The sequence below is a fragment of the Dermacentor albipictus genome, chromosome 1 (assembly GCF_038994185.2).
Source record: "Dermacentor albipictus isolate Rhodes 1998 colony chromosome 1, USDA_Dalb.pri_finalv2, whole genome shotgun sequence".
Taxonomy (NCBI): domain Eukaryota; kingdom Metazoa; phylum Arthropoda; class Arachnida; order Ixodida; family Ixodidae; genus Dermacentor; species Dermacentor albipictus.
The window spans coordinates 317,373,249-317,399,847 of NC_091821.1; the positions used below are offsets into that span (position 1 = coordinate 317,373,249).

At 47.7% G+C, this 26,599-nt stretch overlaps 1 protein-coding gene across 3 annotated transcripts in view; it reads right to left on the reverse strand.

The window, feature by feature from the left end:
- Positions 1-15,787: 15,787 nt before the first annotated feature.
- LOC135904083 (high affinity cAMP-specific and IBMX-insensitive 3',5'-cyclic phosphodiesterase 8B-like) overlaps positions 15,788-26,599 on the reverse strand; it is a 333,636-nt gene continuing 322,824 nt past the window's right edge. For all 3 annotated transcript variants that reach the window (XM_065434695.2, XM_065434680.2, XM_065434687.2), the window contains 4 exons: positions 25,660-25,885; positions 21,611-21,772; positions 20,888-21,017; positions 15,788-16,613 (listed from right to left, as the gene is read on the reverse strand). In XM_065434695.2, coding sequence (XP_065290767.2) covers positions 16,516-16,613; positions 20,888-21,017; positions 21,611-21,772; positions 25,660-25,885 — 616 coding nt within the window. In that variant the 3' untranslated portion in view covers positions 15,788-16,515. The remainder of the gene's footprint in view (positions 16,614-20,887; positions 21,018-21,610; positions 21,773-25,659; positions 25,886-26,599) is intronic.

The following is a 26,599-nucleotide window of genomic DNA, read 5'->3' on the forward strand; positions in this document are numbered from 1 at the left end:
TTCCTTGTTTACATAGGATTTAGTGGTTGAAAAATGTATACGATCGCAGTTGGACGATGTACTGAACGTTGGTGCAAAAAGATGGTGTTTTCCGGAAATGTATGAACTGGTAAAAAATAAGCATGAGTGTTTTCGGTTATTTGTGTTCTTAATCAACATTGGCACCAGGAAATCGTACGCAGTGGGATTGTATCAATGAGGCTCTGTTGTATAACCAACTGTGGAGCTTTGAGTATGGAGAAAGCGCTCTATGTAGAGGTTCTCGGGCCAACAAGCTTGCAATCAATGCAGACCTATTGCTGTGTGGGGATGCTGTGGTCACAAGTTCTGATTTCGGGCTAAGAAGGTGGCATTTAGGGTTTTGAAGACATTTATCCAATGTGGTCAGATAAGTGCCTACACACATTTATGCCTAGTCTGTCTGCAAGTGGCTGCGCCTGGCAACTTTAATGGCAGATACGTACGTAAGGATCTTGGGGGATGTTGAAGAATTTTATAAAGTGAGCCAGTGTATGCGAGTATTTGCCCTTGGAATGCTATTCCTAGCAGACTTCTGTGACTTTGCAGAATATAGTGGAGCAGAGGCTGCAGGACATGGCACTTTCTGCTAACATGCAAGTTCAGAGGGGACATAGTGCTGTAGAGAGGAGGGGGGAAGTGGAGACAGGAAATGGGTAGGACCTACAGTTATGAAACAAGTGAATAATAGCATTGCCACTCTTGCAGTTCCCATACAGGGGGAGAGGGTGGGAGACTGAAAAGGCGACATGAGCATACCTGCCAACTCTTCCGAATTTTCTGCAAAATGTAAGAATTTCGAGCAATCTTACGATTTTATGAATCTTGCTTGAAATATTATGAGACATTTTATTTGCAAAAAAAAGTGAAAATGTAGTAAAACCGTGGTGCCTTGCACCGCCATGAGAGGGCAATACGTATGTGTGGTGTCGTCATCAGCAGCTGCAAGGTTGTAGTGACTTCTGTCGTCTACTATGGGGTTCATGAATCCATATCCAAAGCTCGATTGTGCAGATAGCACCCCTGCAAACCTGTTGCCATGCTGTTGCCTTTGTTCACACGGGCGCGTGGGTTTGGGGGTTTGGACTTCAGTCAGCTTCAGTCACTGCAGTGTTGGCCTCGCCTTTTGTGCGACTAGCTGCCGCGTTGGATGCAGTGCAACTCTGGCCTGTAGCGGCTTTGTAGTGCAATGGCAGGCTCGAAGCCCTGACAGTACTTCCAAGTGTTTTTGAAATAAACACGGCAGAATTTCCATGCTTCGTGCCGTCGAAGAAAGGGGGGAGAAGTTCGGATTCTGCACCACGCGTGCCTGTGATGTGAACATCTCGCATGGCGGCGAGTCTGACATCAAGGTCCACATAGCTTAAAAGCATCAGGGATACGTGCGAGCTGACAGACAGCCAAACCTAGCAAGTTTCGTACGCAGAGACACCGACCTTGGTGCGATTCATGCAGAATGCCTCTTCACAGCGTTTTTAATTTAGCACAACTTTCTGCCGAGTGTCAGCGATCATGCCGGACCGCTTTTCTGGAAGCTGTTCCCCAAGTGTGAAGAAGCGAAATGCTATGCCTGTGGATGAACAAAGACGACGTCAATTGTTCGGGAAAGGGTCACCAGCGTGGAGACTCCTTTGCTGGATGCCCTAAAACCGAGTATTTTCAATTGCTGTGAATGGCAGTAACAATAGGGATACTTTACCCTATTGTTGCGACATATTTCGTTAAGAAATGAGTAGAGTTGAAAGTCGCCTTCTTTGCCTCTGGACAATCCAAGGGAAAGTGACGGGTCACAAGATTGCAAATCTGGTTCTGGACGAGATGAAGTCTCTGAATTTGCCTGTTGGAAACCTGTTGGCTATGTGCTTGGACAATGCCAATGTCATGATCGGCACGAAGAACAGTGTTTCTACTGTATTCAGAGAGGCTCAACTAGGTTTGATAGGGGTTGGCTGCCCGTGCCATCTCGTCAACTTGGCTGCCCAAAAAGAAGCTTCATATCTTCCTGTAAAGGTTGATGACGCTTGGGTTGACATGTTTTTTTACCTAGAGAACATTTTGAAACGGAAATATAGACTTAGAGTTCCAAAAAATGCATGACACCGAGGTCGGAAAGATGTTGAAGCACTCGCTGATACGTTGGCTGTCGTTGGGGAAGTGTTTGAAGAGGCTGCTCAACGAGTGGAAACCACTAAGCTTTCTTTATCTGAAACAAAGCAGTGCAACAAGCAGATCTTGTTTTTGGAGTCGTACTAAATTCTGAAGACTTCCTCACAAACCCTCAAGAAGCCTGCGCTGACCCCAAAGTCTGCTACACATCTTCACAAGACTGCTGCAGGCCTCGAATAAAATAAAGCTCCGATGGTAATGAACTCTTGCTAAAGAGGAAAGGAGCTCATTCTGGACCTCAAGCTAAAAAACAAACTTCATACGAAAGATTCTGGGGAAGCCAGCCACGTGACCTGTGACGAGCGCCTGTCTTATTTTTTTGTCATCGGAGCTAAGCAGGGCGTGCTGTCTTTTTCTCCAAAATGTTATACTTTTTGAAAAAGCAAACTGCCTTTTTCAGGCACAGGCTCCTCAGATTCGTGTACTGAGGGGCCTCTTGAACTGCCTTTTCGAGGATCTGTTGACTATATTTGTGCGCCCAGGTGTCAAGGCATGTCATTCATTGCTGGAAGTTGACCATGGAGCTGCAGAGAACCAGAAAGTTGATGGAGACATAGTCATTGGCAGCACAATTTACTTTGTGCTTGAGACAAGGAGCTGCATTGAGAGAGAGCAGTTCTCTGCTGTACGTCTGTACTTAACGGCAGCATGTGGTTACCTTCACTGCAAATTCCCGCTAGCAGACGTCAATCTCAATATGGCTGAAGTTGCTCTACAAGCTCTGGAAACTGCTGGGGTAGGGTAGCCGGGAACGCCATAACAAAATGATGTACACGGTTGAATGAAGCAGTGTGGTGAATCAAAAGCAGTGGGGCGCACTTGAAGTCGAGTTTGACAACTTGCAAGCATATCAGGTTCCAGCCAAGATATTGAATGAGCCAAGGTGCGATGTACAATGGTCACAAAGCGTTCGAAGTGTCGACGGATCACTCAGGTTCTTTTAATGGTTATGCTGGATATTCTCTGCATTCCCCACAGCAATGCTGAATTTGAGAGAATGTTCAGCACTGTGAACAAAACTCGCGGAGTTTCGCTCATCTGTGTGTGAGAAGACACTCGAAAGTCTGCTGATGGTCAAGGGGCACCAGAGTGGTACTTGCTTTGAGCAAACCTACACGGAGAAGTTTCTAAAGTTGGCAACAGCAGAATCATTTCAAAAATAAATTGTGCCCCAGTGGAGTTTTCGCTCTTTACTCTCCAAGACACGGATTTCACTTGCGGTTGTGAAAACGTGAGTAAGCTTGTCGCAAAAGGTAAATCCCTTAAAGGGCCCCTCGCCAGGTCTGGCCATATTAAGCTGACAAGCGCAGAACATACATTGCGCGATAACAATCGTGTCTGCAAAGTATTACATCGCTACGCGCCGCGGAAAGGCCTGAAATTTCAGTCCGAACGCCGTTTCCCTCTTCACTCGCGGCGATTTCCCCCTGAGAGGCACGGTGACGTAGTCGGGCTCCTGCGCCTACGTAATCGTGTCCGCAGTGACGTCGGTCGTGGTGACGTCCGACTTGGATAATTATTCAAGACGTGTTGTATGTGCGATCTGTTGCTTGAATTGAAGTTTAGAGAAAAAACGCAAACGGAATGTCTGCGTGTTTTTGTTTTACTTGGCACCGAAGCAAGAGAGATGTACTTCCGCTTCGTCTGCTTGTTCCCATGGTCGTGCGCTAACGTGTGCAGGTACCGAAACTACGCCATTTTCTACCGTGTTCCAGCGCGTGATCACGCTCTGCGATCCGCTTGTTCTGCCGCAGTATTCGTGTAGCACTGAATTATACCGCTTGTCATGTTTCCTTGTGCACAGCGCGCAAGATCGTGCGCTGCGCGAACGAGACAGCTCGCGCGCGACGTCGTCGGCGAAAATGCGTAGCGCCGCAAAAAAAAAAAAAGGAAAAAGAAGGCGGGGCCTGTGACGTATGCGTTACGCGATCCTCGAGGTACGGTATGAGAGAACGAAGGGAGGAATTTCGCTTGCGTAGGCTAGACGGAGCGAGTGGCGAGAGCGTCTTGCTTGGCAGTGGAGCCCGCCTGCTGAAATCATGGGTTCGCGGCACTGAAATATTTCCAACTCTGCCATTAATGAGCCGATTTGAACATTTTTTTCTTTTTTGCGGTAGAACGCTCCCTAGAGGACACGTAACAACTTCCAGCGTATAAGCAAAATTTGCAATGGGGCCTTTAAACACCGTTCGCCTTCCGGGCACGTGCATGCTGCAGCGAAAATCTGGAGACCACTCAGCACATCCTATTGGAATGCGAAGGGATTCACCCAGAGAGAACCATAGGTAACACACAAGCAAGATACATTCAGAGCATTGGGAAAAAATAAGGCAGCGAAGAGATTGATACGGTTGGAACTGTCGTAGCTAACGGTACAAGGTAGATTTTGAAGGGTGAAAATGTATACAAAAATATTAGATAAAAAATTTCTAGCATACCTGATTAAGCAAGGGAGGCTAAGTGACTATATGTGACAGCCCCGTTTCAAAGGCATACCACTAAATCATGACCATCAGCGGCCAAAAGGCTTGCCGTTTTTTCTTTCTTTTTTTTCGAGAAAACCGGTGCTTATTCGTTTATCGCGTAAATCGGCACGTGCATGGTGATTGATGTATGCGAAGAACCCGAGCTGTAAAGAAAGCTTATTTCAGTTGGCTGAAACAATATTTTTAACGCGATAGCGTTAAGGAGCTCGTGCCGCAGAAAAGCCGGTGTCGTCGGCGTCGGTGTCGGCGTTTGCGGCGTTGACCGTGAGCGATAAATCACGGCAGGCGCTTCATAAATAAAAAGCAACTCCCAAGATTGGCCCGGTGGGAATCGAACCAGGGTCTCCGGAGTGTGAGACGGAGACGCTACCACTCGGCCACGAGTTCGATGCTTCCAAGCGGTGCAAACGCGCCTCTAGTGAATGCGGTGTTGCCTTCGAAACGAGCCGTGGAAAGTTATACTGCGGTGTATATCGGTAATCATGAACATGTAACGTACAGAAGTCACAATTACACGAGTTGCGAAGTGCGTTTCCGCTGCATTTCTTCTGCGCTTTCTGCACACGCAGAGCCATCTTGCGGTAAACACAGAAGACCCCCTCCTCTCAATGTACGGCGCTGCCCCGAGAGGAGGCGCGCCGCGCGCGCATTGGGACCGCTGCCGGGCGCGTCGCGGGACTCCCTCTCCCCTGACGACGCTTCGCCGTGCTCCCGGTTTAGATTACTATCTATCTCTCTGCCCGTGCAGATCACGACGTTTGGCTGGCGTAGATCGTTTCCCCTCCGAGACACCGAGTTCTTTGGTTCGTTCCGTTCGCTCAGGCGCACGTTTCGTTGCCGCGCCGAACGCTGCGTTGCTCGACGCTCACCGCGTGATAGGTGGGCGCTAAGTCCGATGCGGGGCGCATCGTAAGTGATCGCTGTGCCGTAGCGCATTGTCTTATACCCCTTGGCGGGTCGACGGGAACGCTGTCGCGTCCCACTCTTGAAGGCGAAGCTTAAGCGTCCTCCAATTTTTTTTTTTCATTTTATTGCGATAGCAATTATATGGACACTCCAGGCGCACTTTTTTCCGTCGCCGTGATGTACCGCATAAAGTCCAAGGGCGATAACACCGTCTCCGCGCGTCGTATGCTGTATGTGCGAGTGATATCCCGTGAGGGAAGCCAGCGATTGCAGTTCAATCTAAAGCGCGCGCAAAGGCGTAAACCGGAGAGCCTACACAGATACAGCGAAATGTACCCACATGTCGCGCCATCTGCCCCTGTTGCGGCGATACACGCCCTACACCCTTTCATATCTCGCGGGGGTGCGGGGGCAAACCTCAACACTTATAGGACGCCTAGCACGTCATTTGAATGGTGGGAGGTACAGCTGACCGGCGATACCCTGGCGGGACAAGAAGCTCTCGTCCAGCAAGTACGTCGAGCAGCCATGGCCAGTGGAGTCCTGGAATGAGGACACCAACCGCTCAACCTCGAGAACAACGACCCCGATGGTCCAAATAAATGCTCTCTCTCTCTCTTTCTCTCTCTCTCTCTCCTTTTCTTAATAACGGAAGTGTTTTCAAGGTCGGGCGAACATTCCTTGCAAGTCAGACAGTGACTTGCAATCTTCAGCACCTCCTCATTTCGGTCGCAGATCTAGAGGTCCTTCTCAAAAAGATGCGCACAAAGCCGCAAACGTGTTAAGCTCGCGCACAGGGTAGGGAGAAGGTAGCTGTGATACCCTACATTCGCCCGCAATCGCACAATCTGAAAAATGTGGCTGAGCGTTACGACATGAAAGTCGTGTTCTCCGCCCCCCACAATCTGTTGCAGGTTGACCGACAAAACGGCGGCCCAGCAACGTGACTCGTTCACAACGTCAGGTTGGTCATGTTCGCGAGTCATGTGCTCGTGCACAACGTGCGCGCTGTGCACGAGAACACCTGACTAGTGGTATAAGTGCTACACGAACGCTGAGCACAAGCGGATCACAGAGCATGATTACGCGCTGGAATACGGTAGGAAATGCCATAGTTTCGGTGTCAGTACGCGCGACTGCACGACGTGGGAACAAGTAGACGAAACGGAAGTACAACTCTCTTGCTGCGGTGCGAAGTAAAACAAATACGCGCAGACATAGGCGGAAAGTTTTAATGTTTCCTCGGGGGGGGGGGGGGGGGGGTGGAGGGGGGATGCTGGGGCCCGACCAGCTTTTACAGGATATTTACAATAATTGTAGCAGCTGACGAGATGGCAGACAGCGCGCCATGTCCAGAGCGTCGTCTTCTGCCGACTAAGCTTCTTCGTCTTCGTCAGCGTGTCACATGAACCCCAGCTGCTGAAGCACCGGCTCGGTACTGGTTTGGAGGCTGGCGAGTGACACAACTTGAGAGGAAGTTTTAGGTCGGGCTCAACTCCGACGCGGCCTATTCAAATACACGTAAAACGCAGAAACGCTTTTTTGAGAGAACCCCTCGACCGATTTTAATTAAATATGTTTCATTTGAGAGGTAAAGGTAAATTGTAGTGGCTGTTGGAAGCGGAATTTTGATTTAGGGCTTGAATTTCGTAAAAACAATTTTCAAGAATTCGAAAGTTCTAAAAAAAATATATATATAAGCACAATGTTTACAAATTAATAACTCTTCATCAAGAACAGATATCGCGGTTCTGTAAACGGCATCCATTAGATCATTGAAAGCGGACAAATTTGATATGTGAAGGGTTCTGCAAAAGCTGTATTTCCATATTAATTTTTTTTAGATTTATGTGTGACATATCGATTTTGTCCGCCGCTTTAGATGTATTATGAGATGCAATTAACAGAATTGCAAGATCATTTTTCATCGCTGACTTAGAGTTATAAACCTGATAGTTTCGTTTTCTGAAAGTTTTCGATTTTCTAAATAAATAAACATTGGCGCTCTATGTTGAAAAGCGCAAACCAACAGTCACTAGAATTTAAGTTATTCTTTTAAATGCAACAAACCTCGTCAAATTTGGTGCTGTGGTAGCCGAGAAAAACGCATTCTTTTTTTACATGTATTTGGATAGGAGCACTCGAGCTAAAGCTTCCTCTTTAGACGCGCGACGTGGAGCACGTCGGAGCGATGCTGAGCCATGGTTGGCAGAAGAGGGGTGATTTCGTACGTGACGTCAGTTACTTGACGCAAGACACGGTAAAGGCCAGAGCAGCGTGGAAGTAACTTTTCCGAGAGGCCAACGCGTCGCGACGGTGACCAAAGGAGAACCAGGACGCCCAGTGTGTAATGGACGTCACGATGGCGGGCGTCGTATAAGCGCCGCTGATTGTCCTGCGACTCCACAAGTCGACGTAGGGCAACATGGCGCGCGTCTTGCGCTTTGAATATGGCTTCGTGGGCGTAGTCAGATGTGAAATTCAGACTAGCAGGCAGAACGGGGACGAAAGGTAGCGTAGGGTGGCGGCCAAACAAGAGGAAGAATGGAGAGAAAGAAGCCTGCGGTGTCATGGCGAGACGAATTATAGGCGAAAGTAACGAACAGCAACGCAACGCCCCAGCCGCGATGGTCAGAGGAGATATACACGGACAGCATGTCAGTAAGGGTTCGGTTAAGACGCTCGGTTAGACCGTTCGTTTGTGGATGATAAACAGTAGCAAGTTTATGTTTAGTCGCGCACGAGTGTAGAATGTCATTGACAACTTTAGTAAGAAAGTAGCGGCCTCGGTCGGTGAGGAGCTGTCGAGGGGCACCGTTGTGAAGGATGACATTCTCTAGGAGGAAGTCAGCGACATTGGTTGCACAGCTTGTCGGAAGAGCCCGTGTGATTGCATATCGGGTGGCGTAGTCTGTTGCTACAGTCATCCACATGTTTCCCAAAGCAGACGTAGGAAAAGGGCCTAAAAGATCAACACCTACACGGAAGAATGGTTCGGATGGTACGTCAAGTGGTTGAAGACGGCCAGTAGGGAGTGTGGTCAGCTTTTTGCATCGTTGACAAAGGTCACACGCAGCGACATAACGGCAGACTTCACGGAATAGACCAGGCCAAAAGAAGCGCCGACGACCGCGGTCATAAGTCCTTGACACGCCAAGGTGACCATCAGTCGGTACATCATGAAGCTGCGTGAGAACAGTCTGACGCAGATGCTCAGGCACAACGAAGAGTCGGTCAGGGCCGACCGGGTGCATGTTCAGTACAATATGCCATCGTGAAGTTCAAACATGCGAAGGGGAGGATCGCGCGTCGTTGAAGTGAGCCGTTGAATAAGGCCTTGTAAGGAGGCGTCCCGGCGTTGTTCCGCTCCAATATGGCGAAAATCAGCCAGAGAGAGAACAGTGATAGAGATGGCCGGTCGCAGAAACGTCAGGTGGGTCGACAGGATGGCACGACAAGCAGTCCGCATCTTGGTGTAACCGGCTTGTATTGCACACAATTTAATTGTTGTATTCTTGAAAGCGCAGAGCCCAGCGGCCAAGAGCCGAGACAACAAGCTATATAGCACATATTATTTATTCAGTTAATCATTACCCTACTTAAAAGCCGCACACTCGTGCTAATGCGGTCCAATTAAGGACATTTTACAAGGTGCTTGAAAATATGCCCTGTCAAAAGCAGGACGTGCTAAATAAAACAAAACAAGAGCAACCAACGGAACGGGAACAGGAAAAACAGAGGTTCCGCTTTGGCAACAATTTTATTGGGAAATGACGAGTGGTTGGTTGGCACTTACAATACCTAAGCACGCACACAGTCAAACTCACACGCACTTAGCTGTTTGTGACGCGCACATCTCGTGCATGACGTCCTGCATGCGTGAACACAACGACGCATCAACGACCTCGGAGCTCTCAATTTCGTGCTGCTACTGAGCGCTGTCGCTGCAGGTCTCGCATATGTCATATGCACAAGAAATCGGGGCCCGAATGGCGACATCGACCGTGTTGAGAAGTAAGGTGCTTTCTGCCCGGAGTACCATAACTATGACGATTTTCACCGCATGTTCACGTGAAGTCGTTACGTTCAGCACTGCCGTAAACAGGTGTGTAACACTCCAGAAGTATACGTGGCCATAAGCACAGTGCGCAGTGGCTCTTCTGCGCACCTAAGGCGCCCGAGTTCGCTATGGTAGAATTTTCTGTGAATGTGAAGAGGAAAAGAAAGAGCAGAACGTATGGATGTGCAGTTTTGTCTCCGCGCGGACGCAAATACCGCAACAAGTGCAGTGTCTGAGAAAAAATTTGAGCGTGCAGTACGGTTGTCCAGCAATGTCAGCTCGCCGAATGTTTAGCTGCAAGACGAAGCGACAATTCTTACTATGCCGTTCACACACACAGATGTGTGTTCGCAAAAGAGTTCAAGATGCTATCGAGACCGCTGTGAAAATAATGATCTCATCTACTGTCCTAGCGCAAGCTAATACAGTAGATGAGATCAGCAGGGATAGCGGTCCTGTCGAGCACGGGAATTACATGACTGCCTTACTTAGGAAGCTTTCGAATACAAAGAAAGGGAAGGACACATTACATCCCTTGTAAAGGGCGTGGCAAAATGTCTCGTGGAGTTTTTAACGGTCTGACCTACGTTCCACGGTTAACGCTGAAGTGAATGGCACGCCGAAAGCGACTGCCGCTTGCCGCTTTAGTTGAAGTTAATTAGCGCAAGCGAGTTTAGCAAGCATAATTTTAACCCCGAAGCTCTAAGCAACATATATAGGCGACTTCAAGCGCTGTCTTACTTTAGAGCAGCCGGTGTCACACTCAACATGGATAGTATTACCCAATAAGCAGTTCGCTTCTCTAGCTGTGCAGAATGCATCCATTCGTGTTCGTTCGCCGGAGAGCTTTCACAGTTCATTCGACAGCATCAAAAATTCATACTAGCTGCAGCACTCAGTGGCTCCACGAATCATTGAGAACCTTGAAGGGAAGATGAGCGGCGATCATAAAGTTTCATACTAAGATGGCGGCAACAGCGGATACCTTTTCCTTCCCGTATCATTCACTAAAGGGCAACAGTGGTTAGAAAGTGGCGACTCCATCGTAGCTGGTCAATGCATGCATCTTGCAAAATCGCGAGACATTATCTTGCCACAACCCGCTTTCCGTTTTCGTACATGAAACGCAATCGGCGACGGGGACTACGGATGGGCGGGGATTTTTCTTCCTTGAGCAAAGAACACTGGTAAAACAAATAATTTTAGGTCGCGTAGCGTTGACTACGGGTGCAGTTCTTTGGCACGGACAGAAAAGTGAGGTCAAGACGACTAGTACCTTAGCAGGCGCTTCTTTTTTTTTTCTATACTTGGTTTTGATATGTGCTCTGAATGTAACCTCGGCTTCGCTAACAGCACTTGTGACTCTCGCAGCGACGCTATTGGTGGCAACCCAGAAGCGTGAGGAGGAGGCGGGTGACCGTGATGTTAGGGCAGTTATACGTATGATGTCGGCGTGGTGTAAAACCTTAAGGAAGTCTCACATTGCTTCTTTGTTTGTTAGGTAACTGTCGGCTCCGTAGTTGCTGAAGCTATTTGAGATATCCGACATTCCCACGCTAGATAATTCATAACATCAATTCTCGTGCTGTACGAATGGAAATTGTAGTATAACGCGAGCAAAAATGAACTAATTACATAATCGCTTAAAGCGGGCAGCTCGAAGCACGCCTGGCCATAAAGCACGCGACAGCATGGAGGAGGTGGTGGGGCTACGTGGCGTCACAGACCAATGACGCCCCCGCCTCCGAGACCTGTAGAACCAGGCCGCATGATGATCGCGTCGCCCTGTCACCGACGAAAGCTTCCCCATCAGCTTCTTATTCTGTCGAGCGAGGCAGCTGCGCATCTATGGCTTTGCCTTGGGCGTTCCCGGCTCTACGCGCTGAGCTGTCAGTGGCGGTCACAGGCTGCGCCCAGTAGTGGTATGGCCTGCATCTACTGCAGTGGCCTCAGTGGTGCGCGCGCTAACAGTTGATGGCAACGAGTTTACACCATCTCCGACTGCCGTCATGAGACGTGTTGCCCGCTGCGTTCGGCGGGCGTTTGAACTGGTTGTATTAAAATAATGTCATTAATTATTTCTTGCACGTTCATGGAATGTAGACTCGATGGAATCTTTCTTTATAAAAAACAAATTGTAATGCTTAGTGTTTGTTGTTAATGTAGTGATGCCTATGCATATAGTGCTCTTTAGTTTACGTATTTTGTCTCATGCGTATAATTTCTTGCAGTTTTACCTGTTCTGGACTGCGTATGTTTAAATGTACTCGATTAACATTTATGTTCGGCTGCAACAGCTTGTGTGCAACTGTCGCCCACGGTGGGAGCTCCGTCAGTCCCTGTAGCCTTTTGTCCTTCCTTCCGAAGTGTGAAGATGAACACTTGAATAAAGTCTTCAATAAGTAAGATTACGAGGTGCACAGCTATCCACAAAAAATAAAGAAAGAAACGAGGCAGAATACTATTAAAAGTTTCACTACTCCTTTAAAACGCAGGCATGCTTCCAATTCAGCCGACTTCATTCGAGGTCTAAGAACGACAACAAGCGTCGACGGTCATTTTTATAGCCCTGCCACACGTTTTGCCACAGCGTTGGTTCAATTAAATCGAGCACCTGGTACATGCGTGAAAGCGCCTTGACTCTACCCGTACCACTGTTCGACCAGCACGAGCGTCAGAGCTAAATGAATTCAAAGCGTCTACGGTGCTCGTTTCGCTAGAGAACTCTTCCGAGAAAGATTGCGCCCGCTGTAACTCTCGTGCCGACTTATTAGCAGTAAGCGTAACGTTGCAACATGTAGTTCAGCCGCAACGGGATGGATGCGAAATACCGGCTTGCACACGACTGAACCGAAAACGACAACAGAAGCAGCTGCAGTGCGCTTTCGAAAAAAAAAAAAAACTGTGCCAACTTGTAGAAAATGCATGCACGACCGATAATTTGCACGATGACTGAATAACTGCAGCGCTAGCTCCCCCCCCCCCCCCCCCCCCCCCCCCTCCGCTAATAGAGTTAGTATGAAAGACGGTTTTAGTGGCATGCTGCTGCTGCGTTGCTGCCGAAAGGGGTACGATAACGCAGTTGAAATCAAAATGCGTGCCAAGAAATAAAGCAATAAGCAAATCTAAATGCGTTGCCAGCAGTTTACATCATTCGTGCGCTTGGTGAATCGTAATTTACCATTCCTGCGCTGGACGAATGGGAATTGAGCGTAGTTTGAAGGAGAACGTAACTTACACCAATTTTCATATGGGTCGCTTTTTTTTTTTACCAGCCTCACTACAAGAGGAGCGTCTTCGTGATTGGACCAATATGACCTTGGGAAGGATGACACGGAAAGAGGACAGTGTCCGAAATGAGGCGGTCGTTTGAACGCCATCAGATGTACTGGAGACATGTGCAGACACCGGATTATGGGCTTACACTTTACTTATTATAGGCCTGTTCGCTTGCCATCGCGCGACGCCATTAACGTGTGCTCAAAGACAGTAAGAGAAGAAAAGAACATGGGCTCCAATTCACGCTGTGAAGGTGATTGGACAGCGAACCTGTAAACAACACCTAGAACGACCATTGCGACGTGGCTTGAGATTATTCAAATGGCGACATTCACATACACTTTACGTAATTATTCATAGACAAGCGATGTGCATTCAACCTGGAACCACAGTCGAACGCACACGAAGCGACTAAATCCAAATTCCGAGTTGACACATTCTTGCTTAAATTTAGAATTTGCACCCTTGAAACGATTTATTGCATTTCGCCATCGTCGCTTGTCCGCATTTTCGCCTTCACGACATTCACCATCATCCTGCCGCGCTTGAGCCGAGAGTCCCGGACACGACGTTGATGCGTGACGTCGATGTTCACATTGTCGTCTTTGCTCTCTTCGCCGCTCCTCTTATGCACGCTGCTCTTCAGGCGTCCGCAATGTGCGTAGCCTTCCCATAGCACTGTCACAACACAAATGCAATGCCTTACTAGGCGGACCCCCTTATATATATATATATATATATATATATATATATATATATATATATATATATATATATATATATATATATATATATATATATATATATATATATATATATATATATATATATGTATATATCTTGCGTTACAAACTATACTATCCCAAACCTGCATTTTAGTTATTATTTTGTCTGGGCATTGACGCCAGGCCCCCTGTTACAAGCATCAATCATTCTGTGCTTCCCATTGTTAACTACCGCCTTATCATCCACCATGTTGACACGACACGTGTTTCATACTTTTCTTTATCGAAACGACGTATGCGATATGCACTGTATGTGTGATTCGAAAGGATATGCGCGCTTTTCGCTTCAATTTTAGCCTAAGATTGCATTAGCTCCGGTATCGGCCCTCGAAAGAGGTTATTTTTGCCCACCGACACTACAAATGCGTTGGGGGCGGGGTAGAAGAATCCCAGCTTCGCTGTAGAAGGAGGGCGGGCGTTGGGAGGAAGAGTGGCAGTTCAGACAATTAACAGAGGCACTCGCAGGTGTATACTCTCCATTCAATTGTGAGTGCTCTTATTCGCCAACCACCAAGTCCCATAAGCTTCAGACGGGCTCTAGAAAAAATTTCTGCAGGTTACGTCCGAATGTCGAGCTGGAGACGCTGGCTTACCATACAGACATCAGAGTGGTAGCGTCCAGCGACCACCAGGAAGCTTCCTCTTGTGGCAAATCAGATATATTTGTCGGCACCCGTCTTTGTGCCATATTTTCGCTAGCGAGATGTGAATACCGATACAAGTTTTCCCTCCCACTAAGAAGCCGGCACGCCGAGTGGTTGCTTCCAAACGAGTTTATATTTCCGACTCTCGCTGGCTCAGCATTACTTTTCACATGCTATTACCATCCTTCGTCTGTTCTCGAATGCGACTGCCACTCTAGAGGTTTTTATAATACAGCCTTGTAAAGTTTAAACCGCTTCGGCGCCGCGCCCTCAGGGACGTAGTCGTTGTCGTTAGCCGTTACGAGTCCACAATCCTGAGCTTCTAAGTTAAATATTTATCCTCATTTGCATGTGATAATGATAGCGGTAATTGCTGCTGACATTTCTCACCAATTTCCTTGAAAAGTTGATGCTACATTGGATAGCATTAGATACATCGTTTCGCATTCCTCGACGATTTGCCGTGCGTTCTGCGTCACAAGGTCTTAATTTGCCCATTTTACCATCAGCGTCAGCCTGCCAGATCGCGCAGCTTCAGAGTCGCCACCAACGCGATAAAAGTGTGTGCGTAACAATGCATAAAAGGAGCGGCGTGCACACAGTGACACCCTGCGGCAGCTGGCCCTCGCTGTGCTCTTCCGGACAACACGTACGCTCCTCTTCCGCGAGGTCTGCGCAGTCGAGCTCACCACTCCACGTAAGGCATCCTCGGCGTACTTTAACCTTGCAACAAAGGACAGAAACCAGGAAGCGCGTACTCAACACCAACGTTCGTGAGCCTGCCAGCAAGTTTTCCTCGCCCATACTGGGTGAACGCGATATCATTCGTGCACCTTGCTGGTGCTGTCCTTAGCAGGTCTTGTCGACTAGTCACGTTTGCTAATATCAGTTTCAGTGCGGTACGACCAGCCAAACTTACAGCAACGTGCGTCAATGACAAATTCGAGGGCGGGTGCTGCTCCAACCAGTTTTCACGCTCCGTTCATGTCGAGTGTACAGACAGAAGGAGCAACACAAACACCGAAGTGGGGCCACATGAGGTAATGACGAACGCGAACATTCGAGTGTACGAACTCAGATGTGACCGCAAGATATCGCGCCAGCAGATGTCGGAATTGAAGAGGCCGAGTGAAGAACGCCGATACGTTTGTTTCGGCGCACTATTAGTAAACACCAGTGTTGACCAGAATGTACGCCTCTGAAGAGGCTGGCGCGCGCGAGACACAGACACAATGCTTAAGAGCTGCCCAGTAGCAGAAATGACAAGCTTCAGCACGGAGCCTGCTTTCGCATATGCCTCACGTTTTAACGACCATGAGCGGGGCTCATCGCAACGGCTCAGCTGCCGGGGTTCTGCCGCGTACAAGCATCATTGCTTGCAGAAATAAACAAGAAAAAAAAAGCGGACGAAAACGGAGTTGCACTTCGGAACGGGACACGACAAACAATGTGCAATAACATGTTTAGGTGAAACACTTTGCAGACTAGCTGCTTTGTTGACTGCGATAAACACTTATTACGAGCAGTGTGGCTGATGCTGAGGATGTTGAGGCGAACATAGATAAACTCTTTCCCCATATTTTTCTTTTTCTTTCATATACCTAACTTGCTGCTGATCCTTATCCTGTATCTCCCTTGTTGCCCACTTTGTTTTTCTAATGAAACTTAAGGGCTAGCAGTGACGGCAACAAACAGTTTATGGAAGGATGCAAGCAAGGAAAGTTTCCGCCAGGAAGGCCACGCACTCGATCAAGACAAGACCTTTCGTCGTCAGTCCCAACGCACTGTCACTGCTGCCGATGCTACGGACGTCACTCGAGTTGCGGTTCGCCTCTGACGCACACCACCGCAGTACAAGCGTGCACTTCGCTGTTGCCGCGCCACGCACCGCGTGCACAGGTGTCGGAGCCGCGACCGCAAGATGGCGCCGTAGACGCTTGCAGATTAGCAGGACGCTCAAACGATGCTTCTCCAGATATACACGAGAGCCATTCCCGCATCGTCGCGCGAGCTCTCCTGTTCGACCAAACTCGAAGCGGCGCAGCAGCGTCCTTTCTCTAACGTCTGTGTCTCTCACTCAGTCTTCCATTTCAACCGTCATCAACTCCCCCCCTCCCCCCCAACAGTGAAGATGATTCAAGTCACTCCTGAGGTGAACTAGTGACGAGAAATTAGTGATTCCCTTGTTGACCAGACGACGGCTCCTTGTCTTTCCAATAAATGTAATTCTTCTCGATGTACTCCATGAGCTCCGGGAACTCGCCGAAGTCTGCGTGCACAGAGAAAGGACGGGTCAGTGCGAAAACATTTCGACATCTTATCTGTAAAAGTAAAAATACATTACAGCAAAAGCACATACGAGGACCTCTATATCCGACTTTTCGCTCGCACACCTCCCCTCGTTTAAAAAACGAAATTGTTGAAGCAGTCTTTAAGAAAGCTCCAACATGAGTTTTGAATGAAGCAGCACAGCTACGGAAATTTTCTTCAATAACCCTTTCATACCACTTCCCCTCAGGTGAATTACAAAGAGCCAGTAACCACATATTCTAACGAACCATTTCATTTTCTATTCTCTGCGCACTTTGTCATTGACTCGAGCGGGGTTCCTACGTCGCCGAACCGCACGTATCGCTAAGATCGGCGGGGACGCATGATAAGAAATGATGAACTGAAAATTTGACGGAACGCTACGAAACAAAACAAAACACTTTCACAAATGTTTGCCAAACTGAGCAGCTCATATATCAAAGACAGTGAAGCTATACCAGGTAATTATCGCACACTTGAGCAGACTTTTGCCACTGCCTTAAATCTACCCAAGATTTTGCAAACGCTTCAATGCGTCTGGTACGATTTCTTCGTTACATACAAGCTTTTGTATAGAGACCTACTCTCTCCATTAAGATCATAAAAAAAAGAAACACTATCGCACGACTGTACTCATAAGAACAGATACTAAATTGATCTTAGCCAAGAGGCCAAGAGCCGGCGAAAGGCGACAAAAATTATGAATTCCAGGCCGAGATGAAGCAGCAAAGAAGTTGTCTATTCGAGTGAAGCACGCGCAAGGTAACTTTCGTTCTATAACTTTCGATAATTACATTTCAAAACAAATTCGGAGTTCCGACGCAGGCTACGTTTGTGGCTTCGTCATTTGATACCGACTATACGCCGTCGTACGCTGCCAGCCTTCGCCGGCCAACTCCGCAGCCGCCGCAACGCGAAAACCTAACATTCGCTGTAAGACGGGCCGAAATGTTGCTTCACGTCATAATTAAGAGTTTGCCTACTTCTCTCATTCCCGACGTCCTGCTCCCTTCTTTTGTTTTTTTCTTCTTGTCGAAACATGCACAGTGGGTTACGAAGGAACGTCGCGCGGAGGGCTCGGGATTATTTTCGATCACTTGCACGTCAATCTAAGCGCACCTAACTCTAAGTGCACGCGCTTTTCTGCATTTCGCCCCCATGAAAATTCGGCGGTGCCGCAGCCGGGAAACGAACCCGCAACCTGATGCTCTGCAGGAGTACGCTGTAGCCCTATGGACAAGAAATGTTTTGTAGCAGGCTAGACGGCTGGGCGAGTTGGATATGGTAACATATTTCGTTGCAGCGTTAAAAGACGTAAGGGTCAAGAACAGCGCTCTTGTTCTCGGCGTACGTCTTTTCGTGCTGCAACAAAGTGTGTCCCCATGTGCAGCTGCTAAGCCTGCGGCTTGCCAGGTTTTGGCGACGCCAACCACACGTCGTAGTGCTGCGCTTCCCCCGTTTACAGTGCTGCATGACTCGCTTCCGGTGCAGCCAGCTCTTCCTGTTGTCGTTCCGTTGCTTCGCCGTTTACGGCCGGAGAAAAGTGACGAGAGGGAGGAGTCCCTACGGTGCATCTTTAGCTTCGCAAAAATATACATTCTGCAGCAGAGATAGTGATTATTGGTGAAAATAACAGATAAGTACAGTGACGTAACTTTCCCTCGACGGCATTGCACGGCAAAAGAGAGAGAGAGGGAATAAAAGGGGAAAAGAGCGGTAAGGCCGTCAAGGAGGCCCGCACTATACGATGGCTCCTGCCGCATAAGTCATCTTGGATTTCTCATTGGCTACGGAAATATCACACCGGTTGCATCATCACAGGCAAGTTTCTTTTTTTTTTGTCACTGCCATCTTGATGCTTTGCTTAGCAGCCATGTTCAGGCACTTGGCGCCATAGTGCGGCACCCTCGTCACCGTACTATAGCGAAAAACCCACCATGATATGTCAACGAGCGTCTATATGCGATGGCGGCTGAGACGCAAGCTTGGTAGCATTTTCGCAGTCGTTACATGAGCCGTGTTTTTTTCCCTTCGTGATTTATGCTCGTAGTGCGTGCACTTCTCTCAGGAGGCGGTGATATTCGTGCTTTAACAGGAAGCGTTACGTCGTGGGGTTCCTCTGGAGAAATCGTTTTGCTCGACATACACATTGATGGCGAACATTTGAATGAGGTTGCATTTAAAATGTACTGACTGTTGGGAGCACAAATTTTGCATTCAGTTCGTCCACATTATGAAGAATCACCTGAAATGAAAAACACTTCCCAGAAATGAAGCGTCTCGTTTACAACTTGATTACTCCTCGACGAAGGAGGATATTCCAACACTGAATTTCATCACTTAGAATATTCAAGGCAGACAAAATGGACGTATTTATACAGTGATCTGAAGTAAGCTCGTACTTTGCAAATATCATTTTTCCAAAACTCGCGCAAAAAGAGCAACAATTTCAGGTAACCTGTAAAGTAATATACCTGCCTGCTTTTGAACGGGTGGAATTACGATGTATGTTTTGTAATTGGAGTTACGAATTTATAAACTTTTCACACCCTACTTTGATTGCGCTTTCAACAATCAACAGAATTTACCTCTAAAGGGCTCAGCTATAACCTAATGAGACCATTTTACATTTTTATACTTCACATGAATATCTGTGTAACAAAATCGCTTTTGGCCCCGGGATGAGGCTACCTTTTAAGAAAGATATAAAGAGAAGCAGTTTCATGAAGAAATAAAATAATAATGATCTAGCTTCACGGTCACGGAAAAAGTTAAGTCACATAGAAACGACGAGTTGCGCTGTGTTGCAAGCAGTCGTTTTTCTATGTGCCTTTACTTTGTTCATGTCCTTGGCGTTGTTTTCGCCTGAATATGAACAACCAGCTAGCCGATGCTTTGACGCTAATTAATTTCCCAGAACTCTCAACGAGGTGACTTAGGTGACGCGATGTGGATACGACTCCCTGCCGCCGCAGAAGCGTTACGATGGGGATGAAATGCAAAAACGATCTTGTATAGTTGTTTGTACCGGTGATCGAAATTAATTCAGAGCCCTCCCCTATATATTAAGCTTCCGAGAACATTTTAATCCATTTAGGATGCTAAGCACGTTTGCAAGCGAGCTGTGCCTTCATACACTTTATTACCGCCGTATTGGATCTTGAATAATGCCTTCTCACAACATTGCAAGCTTAGGAAACCGTCAAGACTGCGTCATATTACACAAGCGAACTGTGAGTACATTGATGCAGAAGTACATCAGGGTGGAAACGGAAGTCAAAAGCAAATTATTTGTAAACAGGCGACGTTGGAACGATGCTACAGCAACGCTTAGGAGTTCCAGCCAAGAAATATGGAGGCTCTCTTGAAACCGAATGTCGCCTGAGTGATATAAATCTCGTCAGAGTTCTTGCATTATTCTTTGCTTTCACATGCAGGAAACGATACTCCAGCTCGCATGGCAAAAGATCACAGCTCGACTTCCAAACTCCCAGAACAGCGGCGGCCGGGGCATTGAACGTTGGAAATAAACTAAATTTATACTCTTCTGCTGGCAACATTCGTCCCCTTGGCGGTATACTTTGGCAGGCAATCGGCGTCTTGCGGTCAGAAGCCGCCGAGACTGAAACCTTGTCAATGGTTTAGCTCTACAAATGTAATTTTCTTTTCTTTTTCACTATTACTCAGGAAAAAATACAAGAGCCTCGAGGTGTTCTTATGCCGCGATTATGTGTAAGGCTAGATAGCGTCAAGCAGTCGGAGTGGATTAAAGCTGAAGCGTATCTGCGGAGAAAAAAAAAAGAAAAAGAAGGCTTGCGGTAACCGGGACAAATACTTTAACGACTCAGCAAAAAATTGAGGCCAGTATAATGTAAAGATTTCTTTCGCTTGATTCTGTTCTTTTCTAACTATCTACGACACATGACAGGCCAATCCCAGAGATAACGTTGGCAGAGCGCTGCTCGGACAACCGACAAAGAGTGGGAAGGAGAAATAACTGGAATATAATCATTACATTATCGCTCCCAAATGTTATAGCAGGCGACACATAGAAATGTACTACTAGGGGAATAAGTATATTGCGAGATGAAACGTTTGCGCGCCAGCATTGCTACGGCTACTGAAGTGCGTGATTTGTAAGGGTGCACTTCATCCGCGTAAATATGTGGGGTCGTGTAGATTAGAAAAATATGAGCACAAAATAGCAGGGCATAGGCGGGGAGAGTGACTTGCCTGACCAGGCCCTGAACATGTCGCGCACAAAGTAGTTGATGAAGCCCGTCTGTGAGTTCGGGATGCTGCAGGTGGCACGGTCGAAAGCAGGCATCACCACGGTAAGGCCGAGGCGCTTCTCATCGTCCGTCTGCGCATGCGCAATTACCCCGAGACATAACAACAGGTTACCGTAATGACAAAGCGCATGGCTTTTGGCACATGCATTCGTGAGCAGCAGTAATGGCGCCTCTACCCCCGCGCTTTGTGAAATGTCGCTGGCGAGGTTAATTTGTTCAAATGCTTAAAATGTACTGCGAGTCTTCAGGGCGACATCAACATGCCATAAATTCCTAAAACCAGAATTAGAGCGGCAGAACCCAGGCGGGTTTTTGGAACATGACCAGAAATTCGTACAAAAACAGCATTATGATGTGATATGCCATCGACAACAGCATATTCATAACCGAAATAACTTCCTTCGAACATGGCCCGCGTGTTCCTAAAAATGCTCATTATGCGCATTTTGGAACCTCCGAGCTTTTTTTTTTCGGTAATACAAGGATTTAATCAGTAGAATGGAAACTACCTATACGACGCTTAGAAATTCTGCGACACCTTTTGAATTAAAAGCAGTTTACTTCAAGTACGCCAAGAACTTCAGTATTTGGTCTGGCCTCACTGTCAGCATCTCAGGACTCGCCACAGCCGTGCAGAATCGTGTCGGGAGACAGCCGTACGTACCTGAGCGCAGTACTCTTCAGCGATACGGTGTGCCCACTGGATGCACAGGTTAATGGGCCGAGCCGGGTTCGACACGTCGGAGCACTTGATGAGCATGCGCTTGATGAGGATGATGTTCTCGGCAGATCGCAGTGAGCCAGTTTCTCCGTGATCTTGCAAGGGCTGCGAACGTGTAGAGCAGTGGGGTTTAGGCTTTGGGCAAAAAATTGTGGCACATCAGACATTATGAAAACAGCTCGTCCAAACTGAATGCCGGCATGCATTTGGACAAGCTTTTCGTGAGCATATCCACTTTGATCTACAGGATGTCACAACAGAGTGCAAAGAACGCCAACTACATAATAATCTCGGAGGCGACAGTTGCTGTTTCCTCCAAATGCGTGAGCGTCTCATACGCCGTCACGTTAGCTTTTGCGATCACCACGAAGCACGTGTTTGTACGCCAAATATCGAACCATCTATTCTGCCAGTTTTGATAAAGTACACCATTGCGTACCGCAGCCTTACACAATTCTTTTTTAACAAGGAACGGCAGTTCAAGTAATATTAAATATGCTTAATGACAACGTCGGTAATTGCACACAGTGGTAATTTTTTTATATCAACCGGCGCGGTTACGTTGAACAGAATCCGTCACTTTAATTCAAGGGTGTTCGAGTTGTTTAGTACGGTTGTTAAAAAAGGGTACCTGAATACAGCAGCTGGGTTTCAATAACAGAGCTCATGCGTACTCATAGTCGCATGAAGACACGCCAGTTGCCTGGTTTGTATCATTGTACCATAAATCTAGAAGCGGCGATAGGATTGTTTCATTATGGCTTGTTGCTGGGCTAGTTACGAAGGGCGGTCAAGTCGGGCGCCTTATTTATGAGCATAAAACATAAACGCGTGGAAGTGATCCTATTTCCCGACATCCCTTGAAACTGACGCACTTATCCCAGCATTGTATAAACGAGTAAATGCCCCAGTAGCATAGAAAAATTTCTTCTTCTGTCGCATCAATGAACGGACAAGCTGCTAGACATCGTCACGGCTGAAGTGTTGGCCGCCCTGGAACTTATTCAGTGGTTCGAACAAATGATAGTCACCTAGAGCAAGGTCGAGACTGTACGGCGGATGCGACAGCATACCTGCCAGCCGAGATACTGCAAAGTGCACATTGTGCGGAGCGCCGTATGCTAGCACGCGCTGTCCTGTTTGAAGAAAACGTCACGTGGTAATCAGGCCAGGTCGTCCCTTCCCGAGTGCACTGTGTACACGTCGGAAAACTTGCTTTGAAAACATGCCTTGATGGTCTCAGGCACCAAGAATGAAATACCGCTAAATGTCGCCAAATTCATCTAAAAAAATTCACCGACGATTACGATCCTCCCTAACAGGAAATTTGAACCCAGCTCTATACGTGTTTTCATTTGCGATATACTGGCTCAGCCTGTCTCGTGCGGCACATCGCAAACGGAGCGCAGTGTGGCGCGACCGCCTCGCTAATCGCGAGACCGCGAAGAAGCGCGTGGGTGACGCGTGGGCGCGATTCACCGCAGACGCTCAGGCGGCGCGTTGTTTCCATATACTTTGTCGGTGGCGTCATCGGTGAGCAGACGACGCGCGTTACTCCGCCGCCATCTCGTAGCCGCCGCCGCCGCCGCCGCCGCAGAGCCCGCCTTGGCGGCACTACGCTGTTCTTCTCACGCCTTTCGCCAAACCCTCATCCTCCGATTTCCGCCTCCTTGTTCCGCTGCACCCTCCTCCCCCGCTTTTCTACTCGCGCTCTCTTCGCTATTGCCGTTATTCATGCCCCGCTCCGCTCTTTCATCCTTCGCTGTGCTCGTTCTCTCGGTTACGCCGAAGGACGACGCCGAGAGACGCCGACTCTAAACGCAAGAACGGGCACCTAAGAGCTACGCTCTAAAATTGTGCCAAGAGTTTCGTTACCGACGAGCCGGCCTCGTCCGTCATCGTCTTCCACCGACGTCCAGCTGTCTCGAAAGTGTTTGCACCACTCAAATATTGCGCCGCGGCTTGGTATCTCGTCACCATTCTGAGCATGAAGTCTAGTACGAATTTTGGTCTGTCTTAGGCCTTCTTTGATGATTAACTTCATTACAATGCGCTGTTCCATAACAGCGTTCATAGGCTCCTCTGCCATTTTGTTTAACACGTCACATCCAGCGCGAAGCGACTTCAGCGTACCGCAGCGTGATAACCGAGAAATTCTGGTGAAACCATGGTAAACAGATAGTGTATGCTGAATTCCTTTAGTATAGGGATATGTGGACACTACGGAAAATCCGGGTTTGACTTGAGCGAGCCTCGTGGTTTCGAATCACGGTGAATGTTCAACTCCGAGAAAATCAATGACACTTTTAATCGAATTTCAATCATATTTTTTTACTGAAGTGTACGGTGTATGTGCACAAAATCGGACGTACGAAAAAAAAAAGATAAGAGAGTTCATGGTAGCTGCTGCATGACAGATGCGGACGAAAGGAATAGAAGGGGACACAATAAGGCGCTAACTAACAATTGTGTCCTTTTATATTCCCTTCGTCCGCGCCTGTCGCGCTGTAGCTACTGCCAGACGCCGGTTTCTTCGCTCAATGAGCCATTTGACGCATTCGCATAAAAAAAAAAAAGTACTATCAAAGAGTGGAGCACATACGCCGCCACGACAATGAATGATCTAACGGGTGGAAATGGCCTTTGTGAAGCTAGCATGGTGCTCGTTAAGCGTTTGATATAAGCACTGACCAAATCACCTGATGTACGCCTTGCCCGCAAACAAACAATACAATAAGTTGATATACGGCTTCCTCGATGAGAAGAGATGCAATGCCCTGTATCCGGTTACACATGATAATAAGGAGGACTAGTGTGAATATGCGGCGGACACGCGCGAGTGCAGAAGAATTTGTGTTTGTGTCCAAATGCTTTCTTTTTATTTCTACACGCCGGACTTGATCTATATTTATCGCGCACTTGTGAAAGTAAAAGTACTGGTTGAAGGCCAGCGACTCTTTGCGTAGCCTTATCGTCAAACATGTCCCTCTATTCCTGTACTGTTGTCACCATGAGTCAGATTAAATAAGGCCTCCCTTCAGCAAAACACATGTCGAGTGCTCGAGAATACTCGTGCTTTCGCAGCAGCGATGAGCTATTAGCACGATTTATGCGCCCTCTGTACGTCACGTACCTGACACATGTCGCATGTGGCACATGTGTCACTATGTCATTGTTGACTATAACTTAGAGCAGCTAGCAGTATGTACGCTGTATATGCTGTAGCGGTGTTTTAACGACAACAAGTAAAGGCGATATGGGCTAATGAATGCAGCAGAGACCGAAGTAAGTGAGCCAGCGCCATACGAAAACATACCGTATCTATTAGAATTTCGGGCGGCCTACGAATCTAGGTAAACTCGTAAAATATGGAAAGTCAGGAAATAAATCTTTTCTTGAATGTAAGACGAACAAAAAATAAAACACACTCGAGTGCGAAAAGAACATGCAAAAGATAACTGTCAGTTTGGGCTACATATGAAGCACCTCAGAGTTCGTGTTTCTGCCCGACCAGCGTCCCGTCAGCATCTCATCGGCACTGGCTTTGGTGTACACGGGCCTGCCGAGGATCCCGCCTGCTGCTAATCTAGGGTCCCTTCAGCCCATCATCGACGGCCCCCTTTGGGGAACTGGCGAAGATGGCTCCGAGACCTCTGCTCCCTAAAAAAAAAAAACTGTTTTACATTCTAAAGGTGTGAGAACTCAGTTATGCAGCTTCGGTGTTTTTTGTGTACGAGTTTCTCGGACTGGAATGCGCTTGCGAAGGATTTTTCCACCTCGAGGTGTCGACCTTCTCGCGGTCGACAGTGTCTGGCGGTCCCGGCCAAACCGCATTTTCGAATTTAAAACAACTACCAACTTTCGTACATTACTTTTTAAAGAAATATTATCGGCTTACACTTGAGTAAACACAGCAATAGTCGTGAAAAATATTGCGAGACCTACAATTCCTAGAAATGCCGAAAACTACCGCGCTATTTGTGGCCAACTACCTCGGGATCGAAGCCTTCCTCATCCTGCATGGGCTTCTGGAACGCGTTGAGGAACTTGGAGAGGTGCTCGAAGTGTTTTGTCATCTCAGTCGCCAGCACCATGTCGATGATGGACAGGCGTACCGAGCGGTACACGTCCCGGTCCAGCTTGTGGAAGATGTTCACTTTCTCGTCCGACAGCGTCAACTTGAAAGCGAACGCAGCGTGATGACTCTCCAGCACAGAGCTGCGCACAAACATGCTCTTAAGGTCATACATGTTACTCTTATTACACCCCAAAGCAACAAGGTCGTGAGTTTGGAGAGGAAGAAATGCGCATTGCGAAACGACGAAAAATACCACATTGCACGAGTTTAGCGTTACCGGCAAGCAGGCTTTTCTTCATATTTGATGCACGCGACGTAGAGCCTGCTTCACAGGTAGCTAAGAGAGGTCAAAACAATGTATCCTCCTACGGAGCGCAAATTTCTGTCCATTATTTGTAATAAGATACGTGATAATTCGTAACACGCTTTTAATTGAAACTACAGCGCTAGTTCGCGATAACGACATGCGTCATCAAAAGCTACCGCGTGACCCGCCGCGGTGGCTGAGTGACTATGGCGTTGTGCGGCTGAAAACGAGGTCACGGGTTCGAATATCGGCCGATGCTTTCGCATTAAGATAGGGGCAGTATGCAAAAACGCACGGGTGCAGTGCTTTGGGTGCACATTAAAGGATGCGAAATGGTCCGGAGCCTTCGGCTAACCACATTGCAATGTTGTGGGAAGCGGTTGGCGCAGGACAGGAGTAATTACAGATCGCAAGGAGAGGCCTTCGTCCTGCAGTGGACATAAAATAGGTTGCTGCTGCTGCTGATGATGATGACTTTTATACTGCCACGTGAAAGCTTTGTTCATCAGAAAGAAGCAACCGTATAAGAAACGTAAAACAGACACTC